This window comes from Boleophthalmus pectinirostris, unplaced genomic scaffold, assembly GCF_026225935.1.
Source record: "Boleophthalmus pectinirostris isolate CB_2022bp ecotype Guang Dong unplaced genomic scaffold, ASM2622593v1 HiC_scaffold_16, whole genome shotgun sequence".
In the NCBI taxonomy this organism is placed as follows: Eukaryota; Metazoa; Chordata; class Actinopteri; order Gobiiformes; family Gobiidae; genus Boleophthalmus; species Boleophthalmus pectinirostris.
Window position 1 is genome coordinate 18446941 of NW_026571095.1, and position 23358 is coordinate 18470298.

The 23358-nt window shown below is 37.3% G+C and overlaps 1 protein-coding gene across 1 annotated transcript in view; it reads left to right on the forward strand.

Moving 5' to 3' along the window:
• The window catches only part of LOC110170369 (capping protein, Arp2/3 and myosin-I linker protein 3-like), a 68869-nt gene extending 46003 nt beyond the window's left edge, over window positions 1-22866 (forward strand). Inside the window, exons 21-36 of the mRNA XM_055151956.1 lie at window positions 645-817; window positions 3710-3778; window positions 9267-9327; window positions 9725-9830; window positions 9978-10103; window positions 12504-12583; window positions 12661-12784; window positions 14240-14330; window positions 15443-15562; window positions 16116-16284; window positions 16861-17224; window positions 19332-19426; window positions 19500-19680; window positions 19789-19860; window positions 20630-20749; window positions 22274-22866. Of these exons, the coding sequence (XP_055007931.1) occupies window positions 645-817; window positions 3710-3778; window positions 9267-9327; window positions 9725-9830; window positions 9978-10103; window positions 12504-12583; window positions 12661-12784; window positions 14240-14330; window positions 15443-15562; window positions 16116-16284; window positions 16861-17224; window positions 19332-19426; window positions 19500-19680; window positions 19789-19860; window positions 20630-20749; window positions 22274-22308 (1986 nt within the window). The 3' untranslated portion in view covers window positions 22309-22866. The remainder of the gene's footprint in view (window positions 1-644; window positions 818-3709; window positions 3779-9266; window positions 9328-9724; window positions 9831-9977; window positions 10104-12503; window positions 12584-12660; window positions 12785-14239; window positions 14331-15442; window positions 15563-16115; window positions 16285-16860; window positions 17225-19331; window positions 19427-19499; window positions 19681-19788; window positions 19861-20629; window positions 20750-22273) is intronic.
• Window positions 22867-23358: the final 492 nt, after the last annotated feature.

Sequence of the window (23358 nt, forward strand, 5' to 3'; positions counted from 1 at the left end):
TTTAGTTTCTGCACTTGTCTGGAAGTTTTTTGGTTCAGGAAGGAGGAAACAGAGAAAACAAATCAGGGGTGCAGATGAGCCATCGATTACTATGCAGTTGGTCGACGCAGACGAAGTTGGTGAATATTTAAAATGGTACTTTCAAATTCATGTATTGATTTTCAAAATGTAGTTACAAGAAGATACAACCCAGTGCACTCGTTAGCTTGACCCAAACCCGCAGAAATGAAGAGAGTTGCACCTGGAAAGGAATCAGTTGAAATTAACATGCAAATTTATGCTTAGTAGTAGTTTACGGAACAAGATAGAAAGATACACCTAAACTGCACTATATTTTATCGAGGCTGTTACTTTTGAATATTCCTTTTTTTTTCTCCAATCAATTACAAAAAATGGGTAATCATAAAACTATTAATTTTATTCTGCAATCTATTTTAATCGTCTATACTCTCTACAATCTGAAATGTGGGAATCAAAACTTTCCACTTAACAAACACTACAGTATCACATTACATCAGTTATGTCCCATATAAGAAAATATGTGATTTATTTTTTGTCTTTCTAAAATAAAAATAATATTTTCTATATTGTAGCATATTCTTTAGGTTATCCAAAAACATCTCTTTTATCTGTCCGTTCTTCAGGCTCTTCAGTCCCTCTCGCTGGCTGACTCAAGGTTGCGTCAGAGGGGCACTGTGCTGGTCAATGCCCTGGGCTCTAACGCCTGCCTCAGAAAGGTGGATCTGAGTGGGAACGGTCTGGAGGATGCAGGCGCCAAAATGCTCAGCAAGGCTCTGCAGATCAACACCACACTCAGGTAGGTTTAGTAATGGAAAGGCCATTTACTGACAATTAAAGTAATGTTTCTCTACATGTATTTGTTTTGTTTGAATGATTTGTGTATAGAAGAAAGGTAATCTCAGTGGTGCAGAGGTTATATAAGTACTTAACCCCTATTAGCAACAAGTATAATATACCACCTAAATAAACCTAAGAACCCTCTGTCATGTTATTACCAGAATGCTCTTTTCACGTGTGTCTTCCCTTGCGTAAAACTACAAAGAAAAAAAAAAATAGAAGGAAGATTTGACAGGAACTGGGTTTTATTTGGAGCTGGAGATTAAAGCTGCACTATGTAACTTTTTGGTTGGGGGGTTTGTTGCTCTGCCTGGAATATTCCGTACATTAACAGCTCTAGGTTTAATGCCATACTGTGAAGCAATAACATCTCCATGAAGAAAAGCATGTGATGGTCACTCCAAATGCAAAATGTTACAGAATGCACCTTTAATTGCAGAGCTGCAAAACTAAAGATAGTAGTAGTAAGTGAAAGTAGAACTATGAAGGAAAAAAAAAACTGCTGTTGTCACAGGCTGATGTTTGAGTTGTTAAAGTTGTCTGTTCCTGCCAGTTCATTCTTCAGGGTTCTCAACCAAGAAAATGCCTTTTAAAATATATACTTCATATCATTCAGTCTTTTTTCACAAATAGCTGCTTTTACTATTCATGGCTTTTAACGTCTTCATATCGGAGACTTTTTGAAACATCTCCATTCCAATGATATAGTTTTAGAGGGGAATTGTTAATTGCTATGGTAGCAATGTTCATTTTTCATCGCTCTGAAACCCATAGAGTGAAAGTTTTTTTTTCCTGAAATATAAGAAATAAAAGTCAAGTACAGACTCTTTTACTTCTCCAAATGTAAAGAGGTTCTTCTTTTCCAAAGACATGCATTAGAAAATCTGTAAAATAGTGGGCCTTTAAAGTTCAGTGAGTTGATAAAAGGAGTGATAAATCATACAAGGACGCACAAGCAGGAACACTATATCCGTGTGTAGGAGTAACACTGCTGGATCTGAGGAACGATAGAGGAAAGTTGGATGGGATGGACAGAGAAGACCTCCTGGGGTGTGTGATTTGGGGTTTGCTGGAGGAAGATCTAGGGCAGAGGTATGATGGAGGTGAGGATGGATAAAAGGAAAGAGTGACATATTAGAAACAGCAGTTAGACAGACGAGTGTGGGAAGAGGCTGCTCTGAAGTCGCTGGAGCTCATTAGTTTTATGGCTCGGGTCCATGCATCCCTAATTTGGGGATATGGTCGAACTCTTTGCAGCTAAGTTTGTGTGGGTTTGAAGTTTTATCTCTCAGTTTGCAGCTATTGGCTAACACATGCTGATTTTCATTATCACTATTTTATTTTACATAACTTCAACATAAAACATAAACTCTAAAGAAACTCAAAAATATTAGTAATTGAAATAGTTTCATTTTAATCAAATATACATTTATTGATAAGTTTGCATATCTCCACTCAAATGAGGCTTAAGATGCTGGCAGTTACAGGAACTAATCTGGAGCTAGGCCCCATATTGGGAATAGCATTATTTTTTTATGGACAAAATAGCAAAATAAACCCATCAAGATCATGTAAAGTGGGCTAATATGAACATTTTAAGACCAAAATGACAGGGTTCACAGCTGCAGTTACAAAGAGGGGCGACAATATTCCAGTGAAGGTCAATGGGAGACAGGATCACTAGGAGCTGGAAGTGCCCGCATACAAACTTCCTATTTGAAAAGCAGCAGCTAGCGTGTTAGCTGTGCCCATTTATATATACAGTTTATGCTTAAAGGTGAACTATTAAACTTTTTTGGTGGAGGGTCAGCCACCTTCTGATCTCCATGAAGATGTTATTGCTTTGCCTCCCTGCTGTGGAACATCCACTTATCCAAGGTGCAAGGCCGGTCTGTGGAGAAGTGGTGACCCTGCTCATAGCGTAAGAATGCATGATTCTAAGGCATTTTTAACAAAAAAACCCTGTAACTGAATGAATGTAACACAGGTAATGCCATACTATAGAACATTCAAAGCAAAGCAATAACTTCATGGAGACATGTGAGTAACCCTTCACCAGAAAAATCACATAGTACACCTTTAATATCATGCCAGGAACTGAGGAAATTCCGCCTTAGTTGTATGAATCAAGGAAAAAAATATAAATTTTGGATTATGTTCAATGACAAGTGAACTATTTGAAATTCTGTGTAGTGCACATATCTCAGTGTACAGTGATTGGTTAAGTGATTTTATGTTGCATGTACTTCTCAGCACAAGCTCTAAATAGATGGAGGTCAGGCACCTATATTTCTCTGTGGGAAATTTTTGCTTAAAGTCTTTTCAGCTGACACCAATAAGGCAAGAAAGAGAAATACAAGTACTTTTTGGAAACATCTGTTAAAAACAAACAAACAAAAACATTTCACAGCTGTAAAACTTGTAATTTTTTTTTCATTTGGATATGTCCAGTAATTACAGAAGTATTAAACATAATACATTATTATATCTGCTATGCTACTGGAAGTAATGGATTGATCAAGGTTGATATAAGGTAAACTCAAACCTCTCCCCCATATGGCCATATATTCCAGATGCTTCAGATTTTATCACAGGGAAGTTCATTTCAACAACTAGATTGAAGTTGCACTGTTTTGACAATGAGGAAGAAGGAAATAGACAAATACACTTTTTAAACAAATGTAAAATTCCCTTGTCATGTTGGTAAAAGTTACAGTCGATATCTGGGGAATGCCATGTAGAAAAGAAAATACTATCTCTGCTTTCGTGGTAGTGTTGGGATGTCTCAAAAGCATCAGTTCTGTGTCTATTTTTCTTTCTTATCTTTTATCTTTGGTTTGATCCCTCTCAGGAGCGTGATGTGGGATCGCAACAACACCACAGCGACCGGTTTCCAGGACGTTGCAAGAGCGATGGAGCAGTAAGACACACACACCCAAAACGTAGCTTTGAAGGTCTTTATGTACACATATCAATTCACCAGACGCCCATAAAAGGACATTCCTGATCCTGTCTTCTACACATTGTGACGTGATGCAATGAGTTGTACATCAATTCACTAACATTTTCGATCATATGAACAGAATGTAGAAGGCACCTGATGCGCACTGTGTACACAGTGCCATATCTTAGTAACTTAAACTGTAATTAACTAATCATCTTGGACAACTATACTTCTGAGTGCTATGCTACAGAGTTCCAATTTGAGTTAAGATACTAAGGAGTAATGAGTGGTGAGCAATCTAAGCATCTTCTGCGTCAGATAACACACAAAAAAGCATGACATGTTAAAGTGCGGTCTGAGACGAGATATGTTGTTGACAATGTATCATATTAATACAGAATTTAGACAGGCAACAATCTCATGAACTATATCTCTATTTACCACATGCTGTATTGTTCATAAATTAATCGCATCGTAAATCCAGATCCTCATCCTACTCATCTCTCTATACTTTCTTCACGCTCTTGTAGGAGTAAGTCATGATATTTATTAGTAACTATTCATACCCTGCTAGTATCCACTGACCTATCTGACTTAAGTCATATCTTGAAGCATACTAACTTTCACCTACTGAAGCACGTCAGGACATATTGCTCTCATATGTGCAGCTGACCGACGAGTGCTAACTTCCCGAGAGAGAAAAAATCTTTGGACATACAAATAACCACAAAAGCCTTTGTGCGATCGCAAGTTGACTATTACTTTACGCGAGAAGGGGACAGGACAATAAACAATAATACCCGGGGGGGAGACGGGTCTAATTCATATTTTCACTGAGGTAGTCCATAAAAATATATAATAAAATATATACGTTTTATTAAATTTAAAAACACACCATTCGTATTACCATAGAGTAGTGCAGGTTTAGTAACATATCAGATTCATTAGAACACATGAAACCACATTAGTCCACTTAATTGTCAGGGAAGGAAGGGACTGATATGTGAAAGATCCAAGTCTGAGAGAGAGTGAATTCCACCTTAAGTTTCGTATGAATCAAGTGAAAGAACAATGTATTATTAACCGTGTAATTTGAAATATTATGTTACAAACCTATACATAGTGAAAAGTATCGTTGACAAATAGCTTTGTATCAAGTATGTACAAATCATCTACGTGTGCCATTGATACAAGTAATTGAGAAGTCATTTATGCTGTCATCATCGTAACTTCTCATGTCACAGGCTACTAGGAAGTAGATGTGCCAAGGAGTACTATGAGACCTATGATTTATTTTGTTCTCGCTATATGGTGAACTTATGAACCTTATAGATCTACCTTAAGTACTTATACAAAATTGTTGTCCTGACCACACCAATAGGACATGAGAAGAAAAATACAAGTGTCTTCTTATTGGAATACGAAGTCACTCTGAGTTATATTAGGAAACAAACAATGAACTCAAACACAAAAACGAATTCCACAGCACTAGTAGAGCACTGAATGTAAATACATTTGTTGGTCATCTATAGGATAGGTGCCCACAACCGATCCATGTATTAACAGAAATTAATTCTCTTGAAAATATATAGTAGCAATTATAAATATATTGATCTGAGGTCACATCGCGAGTCTATTTGACACATTACAACTAGTACATAATTTACACCAGCTAGTTCCTTCAAAAAAGTCTAGCAGACGACACTGTTAAAATATAAGCCTGATATGCTCATCTCAGCAACATGTCTCTAACAAGAATCGCTCCTCTGTTCAAGCCTACACATATAGACAACCAATCTCACCTGCGCGTTAGAAGGGCTAGCAGTTCTGGACTCCATGTTCATAACATTGTGGCATTCATGCCACTTAGAGTCTTTAGTCGATTCCTTGTTCTATTCTTCTCATTACTATATTTCTATCTGGGCCAACCAATATAAATGTAGTGCGGTCATGCGACTAACAAATAGTACACATGAATAGTATGTTATGCCTTACTACAAGGAGGTGTCAACTATACGACAACATTGTCAATTACTTTTAAGATCAGTTCTTGATCAGTCACATACTATAGAATTATTATGAGGAGTTTTCAGTACTTCTATTAAGAGTAGTATTGTAACATTATCCAATTAAACTGAAAATTGAGCGCATTTGTCTCACAGAAAATAGTTGCTGGTCACATATGTTTATTTACATAAAATATAGACTAGTGCGGTTTAATTATGAGTGGCGTATCAGCTCCATGCATCAGTAGTAAATTTAGTGACTGTGTTACAGCTACACTGTCAGATCAGCCACAATATCCTGTTTCTCTTTGACTTAATAACTTATCTTGATGATAACAGTATAAGTGGTTAATTACAGATGTTATGATAAATTCTAAATTATAGTGCGTTTCCAACTGAGTACTAGAAATTACACCTATACCAGTGATGAGGCGAAAATTAATAAAGCAAATCTCGAGACGCATACATACACACAGTGCAACAAACGAAACCCAAGAGTTCTATCTGATTTTAGTGTGTTGGGCAAAGACTGTTTTTCTTAGCCAAACAATGTTATAAACTCTATTACTCCAATATACAGTTTAGACTCTAATGAGGGGAATTAGGAGTTAGACTATGTGTATGAGTAAATTTAAGAGAATACAGGTTCCTAATTGGCTACTAACAGCATTTAGAACAAAATGCAATAAATTATATTTCTTGTGGTCTGCTAAGCATTATGTGGTGTATTCATTAAAAAAACAATGTCCGATGGACATTTGACTGGTCTAGCGTTTTTTAGATTACATGCTAAACGATAGGTATAATGGATAAAAGTTTTTCCATATTATAAACTTGAGTGAGACTTCTCGTGTTTTGCACCCCCATCATAAAATCTTCTGCAATCATCACGTGAGCAACTTTAATATCAGTAACTCTTCTGCCCAGTATAAATTACAAATGAACTTGTCAAAACTCCCAATGTTGTCCCAGCTGCTTTTATTTATTCTTGGAAGACTATTCGATGAGCTGTCAATATGATCATCTTCAGAGTAAGCCAATTAAGATTGATAATGCCACAAATATGAAATTAGACCACGAAGTCAAATTAAGCAGACGTATATAGCAACAATTAAATAGCAAGCTTCTGTGAAATGATGATACAACATTCTTTGGTTTCTTTGCGGCGAGTTAAGCACATGTATTTCTCAGCCTCAGTGTATATATTATCACGCAGAGGACTGAATACCAGACGCCACAACCACAAGCAAATGGCATTTGTGAGAAAATAATCAAGATCCATCTTTAGAGAGAGCTTATCAATGATTGTGTATGATGCAGGAAGTGCAGCTATGGTTATCTATGAGATTTAAAGTGAAGTCAACTTTATGAACAGTTAAATGTTTCATGCTTAAATAGGGCGAGTTTAGTAGCGAGTTAATACTCCTAGGCCACTCGTCCTAAAGGCAAAGGCTTCACAGGACCCTGAGTTAACTACATTATAATATTATGGAAAGGTGTTGCTTAAAATTATTATATTCATTCTTGACCCTAAGCACTTGGTCGAGAAATGTATATGATACCTTTATTGGGTGACAAAAATAGGAAAAACTCTACAGAATAACACCACCCATTCAGCCAAACCATTATGACAACCTATGCTTATACGCAACTTCTGATCCCTACTCAATAAATGTGATCGCACGATAGAAAATATAATTATATTTAAAAATTATGCACTTTAAAAAATCACGATGTAGTGTCTATGATAATATACAATTATTAGATGTCTAAAATTTAAGCTACTTGTTATTTAGTTTAGAGAGATTCGACACAGTGGGATATATTATCGCACAATTTTATTAATCTAACTTATTTAATTTGTTCTATGATGAATATCATACAAACGTTTCTTTATATAATAGAAAATATTAAATATAAACCGGTTAAACTTTTAATTTCATATATCTAACACATTTAATAATATAATGTATTACATGCACAAAAATAAAAGTCTAGGCAGTTAAAACTGCCACCATAACTATAATGTTTGTCATTAGTGAGGAAACCTGTGTGGCAAAGCAGGGTTTACTTGTTAATAAATGAGTATTATATATCTTACAGTATCTTACTCTTCTTAGGTCTATTGAATCATACATGTGCAAACACATTGCAAAAGAAATACAGCTGAGATACATACACCCCTGTGCCCTTGTAGTCAGAATCTGTTCCTACCTGATATGCAAGCGTTTCTAGCTCATTATTGTTCTACGCCACGGAAATGGCATGAGAAAACAGAGTGTTTGTTTGTGTTTTGTTGGTTTTTCTTAGGGACATATGGAATAAAGAGTAACAGTAGACGTATATCTCTATATCTTAATATATAACTTATATGTCACATTATTATATGGTAGAATGAGTGTGTTTTTCTATTTATCCATATTTTAAAAAAGTGTGTTTGAGTATTAGCTGCCATAATATGCAGATTATATATCTAAACCCATATATATATAGATTAGTGTAGGTGTGATATATATATAATAATGTAATGCTATATATACTATATTTAGTGGATTTTATCTTAATATATATGGTTATCTGTTATTATCTGTGTTATTCTTTTTCAATGTGCTAAAAACACAAACAATGGAAATATCTATCTTTGTCCATAACATAGCAGTATGAAGATAGAAGAAAGGATAAGTGCTTGATGTAATTTTAAATTATTACTATTTGAGCCACCAATTATGATGTTTGAAAATGAAATCTGACAAATAAAAACCAGTATATTATGGATATAGTGCAGATCTACTATATATATCTATTATATGTAATGTTGTATAAGAGAATTAGTAGTATTCTAACTCCTATATATAAAACCATAATTGAAAACAATATTTAGCATCCATAATATATAATCCTAAATATATCTTATTATAGACATGAAATAAAAGAATGTACAATGCATAAAACTCTATCAATGAGTTGGACTTTCTCTGGTGAGATGAAATGGATTTGGGTCCGCCTTATGGGCTCGCGCCCTTTATGAGCCAAAAACTTAGCTCTCGGCTACACACTTCGTATCCCATTTTGTGATGATAGCAGCACGTAAAGTACTAAAACCCACTGATTTAAATGACATTTACTAATAATTTCATGATATAGAAAAGATCAAATCACAAAAACCTCATTTCTCATTAGCACTCAGATTCAGAATTGAGTAGTGCTCCCACCATGCTGAGCATACCATCTAACATCATATTAAAGAGACCAACGGCTCCATTTTGTATCTGTCAGGCATTGATTCTCTCTATTATATAATACTATTTCATAATACGTGCCACCATATAGCAAATAGGCCCATGTACTCCGCATGCCTCCTCCACAACATCTTTAAAACACCGTGTCCCATTCCTCAGCTACTCTGTCTTGTCTTTGCGCATTATTGCTGGTGTATATGACCTTCTATTTTGTTGCAGGCACGATCCACCAGCTGCTGTGGGACTCGCCCTCTCTTATGTATTAAATGCTAGGTACCAGGTATTCGGAATTATAGATTCAAGCAAGAAACTAAGCCCTAAACTTCGCTTTCTACCAGAGCGGACTCCCGGGAGCTTGGACCCAGGAACATCCGAAGAGGATTTTGCTTTTGACTGACCCTCAACAAGAAACAGGCTCTTGAAGACTCACCGAGATCAGAAAGACCTGATCGTGCTAAGCTCTAAGGCCTATCCGCTGGTGGAAACAACAGAAGCACTAGTGTTAGCCGCCCCTGCGCCTTAAGTTTGTACGTGGATTGTGGTTTGTGTTGTTAAACTACTGTGTTATTTGAAAACACCTTAGCTTGAGTGTTTGATCAATTGGGTGAATGGAGCGACTGAGGCTCGCGGGGAATGGACAGCAAGACTAGTTGGCCCTCTCTGTGTGGTCCGTCAAGAGCCCGCCTTTTGACCTGGTAGCCACAGTCAAGCCAGACCTCAGTGGCACCTACGAACAAATCCTGAAAGTGCGAGCCTTCACCAATCTTCTCTGCAGAAGACAAGGTGAGATCATTGAGTTCATCAATGCCTCACAATCCTCCTTTCCTCTGCTTCAGTCAATAGTAAGTAAATTGATATAACAAGTTGACATCATTCTTCGTATGAGATGTGCAATCCCTGCCTAAGTTCTCTGCTCTCTCCGTCCATCAGTCGTAACCCCTCAACTTTTGTGTGATGGAAACTGCACATGTCCTGTTGTGGAATGCGCCCGGCCAGACAGAGACTGGATCACCAAACTAGCAGGAGAACTGAGACCCAAAAGGGCATGCAGACCAAGTAACTGCAGGCATAAGAGTTCTATCTCTAACTATCATACGATATATTATATATTGATCACAGATTCATTAATTAAAAAAAAAAATAATAGGAATCATTCAACCAGCAAGTGTTATTGCTGTAACAACATATTAAAATACAATTTAGCAGTAACAACAATACTGAACATTTAATGGGTATAACACTAGTTATAGCATAATCCAAAAACAAAAGGAGGTTACTAGGAGACAGGAATAGATACATTTGCTTAACAAGAATAGACCCAATAGCCAATAAGCAGCTACCAAAGTCCATCTGCATGTAATAAGTTAATGTTTCACCTAGCAACTTTTAAGCTTTCATCCTCGTGTCCAGTCTAGCGCGTATCCACGCTTCTGTTAACTTGAGATCATTATATCATAGGTATCTGTGTATTTTGTATTACTCTTTATAGATATTCTTAAAAGATGCACATACATAATAGATGCACTGTGAGCTTACTAACATAATGTAATAAAAAATAACACTATTCTCTCGAATAAAACACAATGGACCTGATGCTTGATAGTTTAGCTGTATGTACAATGATTGATTTAACCTAATATTGTTAGATAATATACACAAGTAGCAGTGGACTTTTACAGTTACTTGGTATGTTTCCAAGTACTACTGTGATGTGGTGATTCGGTCATAAGGAGTAATCGACAATTGGTGCTGCGTGATCACGTAGTAGATACTTTAATGAGCGCGTAGTTGACCTCACTATGATGCATCTAGCTGCTGAAGCAGCAGCAAAGCTCAGTCCCCCCCATATTATTCCAGTACTGCGTAGTCCATGGCTCGATATCAGCATGTGTCCATGTACCTAGGCCGCTGCCTCCCCATTCGCCGCACATACGCACCTGATGCTAATGAGCTAGCAGGCTTGAGCCGACATCTAGACCAAAGCCCCTGGACGTAGTACTTGAATACAGTAACTATGCATTCAAGGAAGCTCTTTGAACTAATTACAGACAACTACTAGTACTATACTATAAAGCTTTTTTTTCTTATCATCTTGCTCCATTTCATGTGGAGGTGAAGCTGTCCTGTAATTAGCGTACATTCCACTGAATTACTGACCATAAACTACTAGTTAACTAGTGGCTATACTTAGATTCTTGCTAAGAGCTCCACTCTGTCCAGATTAATATACTCGCAGCATTCAACTATAGAGAATCGCTCTTTGTGCTTAGCTTCCGTTAATACCTATGTCCTTTATGAAATCGCCAATGCCTTTCTATATCAGTAAGGGTCAGGCTAGTATAACAACACACACAATGTGAATGCTAATATTAACTCTACGCCGCTAGAAATCCTATACTATGCGATGATATCTTTCCCACATATATCTAACTAATGAGATAGAGTAATCTTAATCTTTTATTCATAATGCAGGACAACTAATCAAGAAATCCCTGTGGATAAGGAACCAATTATTTAAGTGGCATGAACCTTGCGCTTGAAACATACTGGAAGACCGAAAGTAAGCCATAGATTTTAGATTTGAAAAAGTAAAAGAAAGGTCAACATAAGTTTTAGATAATTAAACTTCTTTATGAAAAATACCTTAAGATGAAATATAGCAGAAAAGCGTAACATTTCACAATTAGCTGTTAAGAAACCCTATACTGATACTATTTGGGAACAATTGAAAATTATATACTTTCATCCTACCAGCTGCAGGCTGCTTTCAGCTGCCTCTCAGCAATGCTTCAGGATACTGATTTCGTAGTAACTGCTTTGTAAAGCTTACCCACCTGCACTATTGTATCTTCAAAACAGAAGGTCCTGTTTCTATTGTTGTGTAATTACTTCCTTATATTATGCTTTATTAACAACAACAATAATAGAGCTATGGACAATTCTACGGTAGTATTTTAGCTTACTGTAGTTCGAATTTATCTCTTTGACCAATGCATTGCAGTCTACTGTAATATCTGTACGTTAAAGACCTACTCACAATATGCTTCGTGCACTTCCTTAATGAAACACTTTAGACATACTAGCACTGTTGCTAGAAGTGCTTCTAGTTTAAGAACGTCAGACTGATAATTTTTTATGTTCTGGTTCGCTGACAACAACAGTACATGAACCTAAGATACTAGAGAACCATATGACACTCAGCGATTTAATTTATGGCGTACAGCTAGCCTTCCCTACTACTCATTGTTTGTATTCTCTCCACCTCACCTAGCCACATCTAGTGGTTCGTGATATCGTATACGTCTTCTCTGAGTGCTCTAGGCACGGCTCTTTGAATGTAGCAGCGAGGACTGAAAGTTTGTCTCGTGATCATCGAGTCCTCAAGCCACGTGCTTTGGTATTTAGCGAAGGTCCGAGTGATTGTCTTTCGTGTGATATCTTTCACTTCATTATTAGATCATCATGCAACTGCACAAAGCAATGAGGAAGTGCGCCAGGAGCTATGCTTCATAGCTGACTGGCAGTTTGAACAGTCGGTACAAGGGCACTTCTCTTTGAGTGTGTTGAAGGTTGGTAATCCTCATGTCACCACTCTTGTGTGTATTATACTTAGCTACGGCAGGTGTCACAAGTCAAGCGTGGGACGATGCAGGGACAGGAGAGCGCCACTCAAATTCAAAGGCAAAGTCCAAAGGATATACGAGTGCTAGAGGTCACTTGGATCGGTCTCCCGAGAGGTGAGGTTAATTGTCGCGAAAGATCAGATCCTAGGTGAACATGGAGTAACAGTACACAACTGTGGGCACGAATAAGGTATTAGACATATTAAAACTTTTCTGTGGCAGATTCTCAAATTGACTCATCATTGTATTCTGAGATTGTCCTGGGATAATGCGAATTAGCTTTATGATTTATTATGTGCTCTAGTATTATAATAACGCTATCTTTATGGTTTCTCAAGGAACACTGTCCCAGGGTTGTAAGCAGTAGCGTTCGCCTGTTACATTTTATTGCAGATTTTACTGCTATTTTTTACTATTTTATGTCCATTATTGGCTCTTAGGATACCATGAAGCTTATCAAAGAAACGCCTAGGTTCAAGTGACACTAGCCTAAAGATGATTCGATTCCAGTCGCTTGCTACCATGGTACGTACGTAGAATTGAAACCTATGGTATGGTTACTGCTTTGCTATTCATAACAAAACCTAAATTCCTGAAGAAGGTGTCCTATTATTGGTAATGCCAACTAATAATAAAAGAAAAGTCCCAGTAATGAGGCAGTCTTAAGATGTGCACAGAAGGCACTCCTATAAACGTAATGCAGTTGTCCACTCTTAAGTGAGGAAAATATTAAGGAATGTACTGGTTCACCACTGAGTACCCAAACACATCTAGTAGTCATTCTCAAGTTCTAGCAAAATCTTTACAATGTCTAATAAAGCAGATAATGCAATAGGTCCTAACTACCATATTTCTCCCGTCTAGAGTTTAGGTAGAATGCCAGAACCCAGTTCCTACGCTCAGTCGTTGCTATCCCATATTCTGCACCATGCGCCTCCCAAATGCATGAGCTGCCCTGTCCCCAACTCTGCATCACTGGAAGTATAATACATCAATAAATGTTGCCTAAATAAACCCAATTTAGACTAACATATTCTCCCTCATCCCCCACACAACGGGAGAATACACTCCCTATATACAGTCCATATGCACCTTCAACGCAGGCCACGCTCCCCTTCTACAGAACAACCAGGCATTTATCCAAAACGCAGAGCAGAACCTACACTGCGCATAACTGACCTGTTTTGTAGACCTGATGATTTTAACCTTCCAACCTAAAATATTAACCTTCAATTCACGTAACCGTTAGAATACAACCTATGCTGCAAGTTTAAAGATCTCTAAGGAGATCCAACGCCTCCTATACATTATAGCCATTTTGTGACTAAAGTGCATCGATTTCAAATAGCAGATTTATGATTTCAGATAATACGGAGCACTCAGCTGTTGACCTTCCTCTTCAAATCTGCTAGGCACAAGAAACGTGTATCTTGGTCAATTACTAATCCGGTTGAGCTGAGTTGCTCAAAATCTTCCCACTTTAACTTGTAGAACTTGTTAAAATTATCTTGAGTTATTTCTATTGCCTATGTGGCCACTTTTCTAAAATAGTCTTAACCTTATCTTAAGGCACAGAGTACTGCATGATGATGTTGTGTAAACATACCAAATGTTTAATCATGCCCAGAGACTGTCCTAAGGATGAACAAGGCGCCAACCCGTACTATGATCTTTGTCAATCCGCTTTGCGATGTTGACTGATAGGAGATTTGTTTTCGTACTTGTATTAAAGCTCTCTCTTATATAATCGCCCTACAAACTCAGTTGGTAGGGCATGCTAAGATGAGCGATAGGGACGTACGAGTGATTGTCTACGAAAAGTATTGACACAATGGCGTAAGGACCATTATTGATTCGGTCTTAACAAGATCACTAGCTGCAATCAGAATACGGTGACACGATGCCCTATAGCCAGTGCATTTAAAACTGATAATAACCGTTTATGTCTGCCTTTCAAACACTTTCTTCTCGTTGAGCCAGCGATGTGATATCACTACGTGACTTGTGTCTGACTTTCACTTCGTTCGTGTATTACTATCAGAGCGACTAGACACTCAGAGAAGGCCTGGTGGGAGTTGCATATTGCGTCTGAAGGAGTAGCATAAGGACGCTCAGCATTTCGTACATGCAGAAGAGACAAGGAGTTTGCCGGGGATGAGCTCACTATACTCCCGACACGGTTAACTCCTGTCCTTCCTTCCATGTCTGAATGTCTATTAGTACATAATAAATCATAGCTAGACAAGTATGTCTCGATTAAACCCTTGTTGCCACCAATTTACTGGCAACACCTATCTTCCTAATCCATTATGTAAACAAGACTAATAAAAGCCTGCAATAAATACAGACAGGTGCAGCACATTTATACTGACAATGAAGATTCCAGAAACAACAGAAATTTGGACTCAAAACTCTAAACATGAATTTTGCCAAATTCCCCCAAATCCATAAACTTGTTTCTAACAAATCCATCTAGAGATCAAACATTACCTCATCTGACTGTCTGTAGTTCTAATGTCATGTGTTGTTCATCCTTTTAACAAAAATGCCACTCCGAATAATTCAATGCTTTTCTCTACACAATTTTGGGTGGTTGTAGATTTGGCATTTCAATCATTTCTCTCTCTGTCTTTAATCTTCAGATATGGCATTTCCATCATTTCTTTCCCTCTGTCTTTAGTCTTTAGATCTGGCATTTCCATAATTTCTCTCTTTCTCTTTAGTCTTTCCTGTTAAGTAGAAAACTCCTCATCTTTCTGCTCTCTCTTGTAGTCAGCTGTCAGACCTTCATCACTCGCAGTCACTGAGGAGGAAAAAGCGCCGCAGCGTCTTGTCCATTTTTTCAGGCTTTCGCAAGAATCGCAACTCCACCATCTCTAATCAGGACTCAGAGTAAGCATGCAGAACAGCAGCTAGAGCCAGTGGAGGGAGAAGAAGCTGTCAGTGCATCAAGTGGACTTAGAGTGAGGCAGCTATTAAATTTATCCAGCACTGGGAATTAATGCCTCTTTAAATCTTAATAAATATTTCAATAAGAGAAAATGTGTTGGCCTTCAAAACAGCTGTTACATAACCACCAAACTGTGAAAATTATTAAGAAAGAATATCTAAGTATCTTTATTTTTAACTTTCTGGGGATTCACACAAACTCAACAGTGAAGGTGTGTTCAATATAAAATTATGACAAGGTTAAATGATGCAATGTGCTGCACCAGTTGCTGTGTTAAAACAGCTATGACTCACTCTCACACCCAATCCATACAAAGCCATAGTTTTTTTTTTTTTTTTATAATAATGGCCTGCATTCTCAAATTAATAAAGTACATTTTGTTAAAGACATAAACATGTTTTCTTGCTGTTTTGCTTTTATTTAAGTTATATTGAAGTAACAGATTATTTTCTTCACTTGATATAGTAATGTGACGTTTTGTGTCTGTCTCATCAGTGGTGTCTGTGAGAATGTTTACTCCATGATCCAGCACCCTAAGGACATGGGGCGGGTGGAGGGTGCATTTCCAGGAGAAAATGGGACCATGCCGTCTCCCCGGCCCACACAGGGCATATCTGCACATGGGATAAGACCAGCCAGCCCTCCGTGCCTCATACAAAGACAGGTACTGCTTTTATACATGAACTTATTCTAACAAAGTAAAGAATAATAAAAGGTAATCACCACACCTGTCCACTGGAAGAAGACTGACAGCAGGAGTCGGTAATGGGCATTTTTAAGCTGGTCCCAAATCCTTATAAATGGTTAGGGTTGTCACAGAAGCATATGGTTTAAAAACCTGTCTCATATAAAAATTCAGATCATGCTTTCTAGGAGGTAGCTGATATATTGAAAAGATAAAAGAATCTGTGCCAAAAAGACATAATATGAGGTTTTCAAGATCAAAATGTTGCATCTTATTTCACATTTATGTTCATTACGGAAGATATACAGTTTCTAGTTTCAAATTTTGGAGTTTAACTGGGAAATACACAATCTGCTCACAGTTGCTCGTTCAGCATGACATTACACACTCAATCATTTCTTGCTGTGCTCATTAACGGCTCTGCCCAAATGACAGTTTTCTACGTTTGATTTGTGTGATAGGTTTAGAGTTTCAACACTGAATCCAATAGACATAAATAAAAATATGCTTCTATGAAAAGGGCTCATTAATTCTGCCTCGTTTGTCCTTGTCCAGTCCACAGATCTGGTCAGCATGGTGTACAGCTGCATTGGGGCTGAAATCGAGGACTCGGACGGCAGCAGCACCTGTGACACCAAACCCTCAGACCCAGATCTGGAGCGAGCCCTCACCACAGTCTCAGACCCCCCTGTGGACTGCAGGACTAACGGCCACATGGGGGCGCCCCTGCAGCAGGCAGACAGGCAGATGGAGCCAGGTCGACAGGAGAGAATTGTCCCTCTCACTGATGTACATTCAGACATGGAGGAGGACAGGAAGAGCAGTGGTGGCATCGCAAATGTCTCAAGAGCGGAGTCTTCTCAGTGCACTAAGCCCAGTCTGTCTGTGATGAGACAGAGACACCTGCAGGAGAGTTTAGGTAATGCACCATTCAGCAGATAGGAGTATCCTTACCCTTTAATCCCATCCTCTAGATTTACAACCATATTTAAGCAAGATGGAAAAATTCCATCAGGTAAATTCGCAAGGTAAAACATATACTTTTACTGTTACAGCTTTATCCACCTTTGTGTGATTAGTAATATCTATATTTATTAGAGCCCGACCGATATGGATTTTGCTGTGGCCGATATGAAACCGATATAATGTTAGTTGGAGCTGCCGATATAATCACCGATATATTTAGTGATGTAAAAATTCACTGTAAATGTTGAATTGTTTAAAAAACTTAGGTTTGGCTCTGGTGGATTTTAAATTGGGTTTATTTAGGCAACATTTATTGTTATTCTGCCTCTTTACATCATATTTACAGACAGTAGGTTGGCTTAATGGTATTTTTGCATCACATTCTAGACACTAGTGATGGGTATTCCAGTTCTTTTTAGAGAACCGGCTCTTTTGGCTCGGCTCACTAAAAGCTGCTGGTTCTTTTGGCTCCCAAGCAGCTCTTCAGATTGTTTTGTTGCAAGCAGGTCTAAAACACGTCTAAAGCAGGACTGAATCAGGACTGAACCAGGTCTAAACCAGGACTAAAAAAGGACTAAACCAGGACTAAAACAGATCTAGACCACATGTAAAACAGGACTAAACCAAAACTGAACCAGGACTGAGTGTCGGGACTTGGTCTCTATCTCGTGCCCAAGATTAGTCCTGGTTTATTTATTTTATGCTAAACTACAGCCAAATATGCTCTTTTTTTTTTTTTTTTATCCTATGTACATGCAAATTTCTCAAAGTTTCATTTTCAGCCGCTGCCGCTGTCAAACTACCACGAGTCCTCATACGGCGTGAAGAGAAAAAAGTGAGAAAGAGAAAACACGGCTCCCAATAAGGATCAGGCTCCCGTCGTTCGCTTCAAAGAGCCGGCTCTAAGAGCCATTTCGTTCGCGACCGACCCATTACTAGTAAAGAAACTAGTGCTATTAGCCTTTTAGCTGTAAATACGTGCACGCTCATTCACATATCATTTACATGTCAATGCAGGTCCAGTAACAAATATACGGCCAATGTAGTCAATTTACAATAGGCCAATAGAAAACAGCCTGTTTATGTGCGGGAGCTACAGCAGCTAACCCATAACAAATGACCAAAACTAGCTTCAAAGTCGACATATTTCCAACACTCAGCGCTCACACAGGCTCCTCGTCACATCACAAGTCTGCACTAATAAATGTCCTTTTAATCCAGACTCAAGCCGATTTTCCGTAAAAAGAAAATAATCTCAATGTTTGGACCTATGTCTGCGCGTGTAAACAAACACATGTGAGTGACGCGACTCTGTGGTGTGTTCAGGGACAGTACGGACACACAAACAGACAAATGACTGCAGATAAATACTGACATGGAGCCACATATTAGGACATTTATCTGTCTGTAAATTGGATTAAATGAACAGAATGTAGAGAGTCTAAGATTTTTAATGACATATCACATGCCCACGTGAAATATCGGCCCCTATCAGCAAGCATATCGGCCGATAGCTGATAATATCGGCCAGCCGATATATTGGTCAGGCTCTAATATTTATTATCTGTAGGCCATGATCCTTACCACAAACAGTAGTTGAACTTTAGTTTACTATTTAACTCTCTTTGAACAACTGACTACATAACAGCAGACAGTTATGAAGAAAAGATTAATTTACTTTTGTGTTTATTTTTTGCATCTTAGTACTAAGTAACTAACCCAGATATAGACTAACAACTAACACAAAGGAACACGGAAAACAAGCTTTAAACGGACGGAAAAGTACTGGTTTAATTACTTCATCTCAGTCTAGACATTTAATAACAAGCCCTTTTTTTATGGCTATCGACTTTTTAGGAGCTCAGGGTGTTGCTAGAGGCAAAAGATCCAGCATGTAAAATTCGTGCCTGCATCTAGAAATATGAGACAAATCTATAAATACGAGGACTGGGTTGGTGGCCTATTTAACATAGTTGCTGGAAATGGCTACAATTCTGAGTGCCCATTCCTGCTCAGACTTTATTTTTAAATAAATGAAGTTTAAGTCTACTTTTTTACAGAAGAGGCAGGCCGACTTGAATTAGAAGAGGAGCACAGTGATAGAAAGCAAAGAGGCACTGGACCAGAGGGGCAACATTCCATTACTCCAAACCAAGTGAGTTTACAAAGTACAGCACCAGGGGAAGTGTGTCCACAAGGCCTAACTACATTTTGGATTCATTCTGCAGACCATTCTTGATCAATCAAGAGACAAATCCTCCTCGGAAATGTCCTCGTCCAAAAGCTCCCCCGGGAGTCCTTGCGAAGACACAGTCCCCGAACACCGAAACCTGTCCTATTTACAAGAAGAACGAGTGGAGAGCAGAAGTCCCCCTGCGCCAGAGAGAGTGAGCCCTGGAGTCATTCAAGGTGGCACATTTTGAATTTTGAATCCAGTACCAAGCTTTCAAATTTAAAATAGTACAATCTGATAGCAATGAAATGCTAATTTTATGAATATAATTTTGTACTGATTAGAGGAAGGAGAGGGCCATAGCGGAAACCCAATCCCATTTCATCTCACCAGGAAGTCCAACTCATTTGACATAGGTATTGCATGTACCACTTTTAATTTATGTCTATAATAAGCATGCATTTAGTCTGTTATATGCATGCTATTTGGTCTCTTTTTATATGTTTCATTTGTTTTATTAGAGTTGCAAATACTACTATGATTCTACTACTACAACTATTACTACTACTATCAGAATTACTTCTGTTGCACTACTTCCATTACATCATTACTTTATTTGTACAGATTTATTTTCAAACATCTTTACTTACTCACATAATATTTAAAACAATATAAACGTATTACATAAGCACCTTACATATTTTTCTTCATTCTGCCTTGTTATGAGACAAAGACTGTTTCCCATTGTTTGTAATGTTTTCAGCACATTGATGCTGAAAACACAGAATTATGTGACCCTGTGTCCCCATATATATTAGCGATGTCACAATATCACTAATATAGTATTAGCATTACAATTATTGAAAGATGTAGTTTTACGATTAATCACACCTTGACCAAACTAATCCTTAAATTAACTTCATTCACATTGTCTTAGTTTACCAATCCTCTATATGAGCAGCTTTATGAAATAAAATTTTTTTAATTTTTTTTTATTATTATTGTTTTATTGTGACTAATCACAACTATCAATTAACCAAATAACAATAATAATGTTGACATCCCTAATATAGTTTGTTTTGCTGCATGATTAGTTGTATATGTCCTGCTTTATCCCCTGTCCCTTTCAAACCCAATTGCACCCTCCACCACCACATACCTGTTTCTCATGCCATTTCCGTGCAGGCATAGAACAAGACAGACCCTACGATCTGCAGAGGTCCTCAGATCTCAGATTCCCTGTGAAAAAACCCTGCCTCCCTCAGTACAGAAACAGATCTCTGGACTACCCTCCAGGGCCCAGGTGTATGTATCTGTGTATCCTTCTCTTTGCCTGTGTGCACTGTATGATTCAATAGACTAGAGGTGAAGAGAGTACTGTATGTTCTTCAGTAAAAATCATATTATTTCAAAAGTACACTGAACCATTATGACCACAACAGGTCTCTATGATGTCTCCTCATCACAGAACATTATAGTATGTGGCAGTTTTCAACTGCTAGACTTTATTTTGTGCATGTTATGCATTCTTTAAACATATTAAATGTGTTTTGTATGTGAATTAAATAATGTTTATAACCGGTTTATATTACATATTCTATTTTAGTTTTAGACCAGTTTTGTATGATAGTTATTTGGAATCCAAATACTGTAACAATTTTAGTAGTTGATTGAATACTCTGGTCAAATACAATACAAGAGCTATTGCTCTATTGCCCTATTGCTATTGCTCACTGAGTATATTATTAGTTATTATAATTTTTTGCACATCACAGTTAATTGGTAGGGGAGTGCGTATAAGTTAGGTTGTCATAATGGTTGGCTTGAATGGTGTGTATTTGAGATTTTTTCCTTTTCCAAATAAAGTATCTACTTTCCACCTCTGTCAGAAATGATATAACAATTTTTAAGAAATTCTAATTATATGGTTCACTGGGGCAAACTTTTTTTGCGAGTGTGTCATACCCTATGTATTTAAAGCATGCTTGTCATAGTTTTATTCATGATTACCAAATAGCACCCTCCACAAACCATAATTTAAAGATGGCTGTTTTCCAAATGCCATTGCTGTGGTTGGCTGGCAGCTGGGTCTGAGTAATCTTTCCAGACAAGAACCTTATCATTCCTGCATTTAAGTCTCTAAAAGTCTGCTTTAATTTGACTGATTTCTTTTTCATATCAATGCTTACTCTAAGAGATAATTGACAGCTATCTTTAAAGTATACATCTTTTTTTTTTTTTTTTTTTTTTTTTTCTGGGAAGATAAAAATTTAGAGCGATGCAGAAAGATTTAATGATGGGGGAAAAATGAAGCTACTTATTTTGAAAACACATATATTATCAAAACAACCAGAATGTCTGATTTATGCTACTAAAATATGCTTAGGGCACAGATAATATTTGTTCTAAACTTTACCCTAAACCTGTTCCTAAACTTAACTCTAACCCTAATCCTTATACCTTAACCTGATTGAGAAATAGTATATTGTTAAAAAACAGTCTTTGCCAACAATAATATCAGTAGCTGTTGTGTGCCTGTGAAACCCATGGCTATATTGCTATCTAGGGAATTCTGTATCAGTCAGGCTTATTGATGACTAACTGTTATTCTGTTTCTCAGAAGTAAAGAGAAGAATGGAATTGTGCTATTTTGTGACCTATTTTAACTGACTGACTGATGACCCACTTATTAAAGTAGTTTTTATGTAATTAAAACATATGATTTTATTTTATTTTTTATTTTTTATTGAGATGTCAATATTCTATGAACAGCTCAAAATGGATGCTTCTCCTGAGCTAATATGTGTGTATTGTGTGTGTTTTGTGCAGGTTATGACAGTCCCCAGCACAGTGATGCTTTATGACGGTGTGAGTCCACAGGAGGAAAGTTTGAGCTGAACAGAGAGGACTGGAGGGAGACCAGCTTTTAGGCTCTGTGGACTTTTTTAGAACCACGTAGACACTAGTTGTTTTAAAATGCATGTGACCTTAACATTATTTTCTCATATTTCTTATACTGGTTGCACTTGCACTGATTTCTCAGGCCTGTTTATGGGTTTCAGCATTCTAATATATGTGACCTTTTGAAGTCTTTTCACCATTTAGCAGACAAAATATTTTGTTTAAAATTGTTAATTACCATGGCAATCATCTTTCATAATTCTGAAACCCATGGATAGTAAGTTGGAAGCTGTGTCTATGATAAATTGCACATCACAGTTTTAACGCTCTTCACAAACTGTTTATTATCTGTGCACATTCCCTCTAAACTGTTTTCAAATCAGTCTGTCTTTTCCTGACAATCTGTGACTATGTGAGTTTCGATGTGTATTCTAATGAACTGTATATACTAAATCTGCACTAACCTCTATGGTAACAATCATGTTTTTATTTTAAAATATATATATATATACTTTAATATGTGTGTTTGTAATGTATGCTGTTGGTGTATGTATGCAGATGATGGAAATGTGTAGAATTAATCTCTCAATTAATTCTACACATTTCCTGAGCCATGTAGTAACTCAAGAATACTTAAGTCACTATGTGGATAAATTATAGTTTTAGATTTTACAGGCTTGAAAATGAGTATATTTTCTAAAATGCTCTAAATCTGAATAAAATTAAATTTAAATTATTCATTATGTTGCTTTGTATTATATTGTTGTGCCCTTTACTCATGCTGTGATCAAGGTTTAGTTGCCAACTTAATACTCAAGCGCCTGTGCTCCATAAAAAGATAGTGTCAAGAAGTGATTAGTTTAATTACAGTTTAGTTACAAGTTGCCTGACCAGCCAATGCCTTCTACATTCTGTTTTGCCAAAGTATGTGATTCTGGCTTGGTAAATTAGAAAGCCATCTCTCATAAACAACTTCTTATTTACTAATTAAAAACTTCTTCAGTACATTTAAA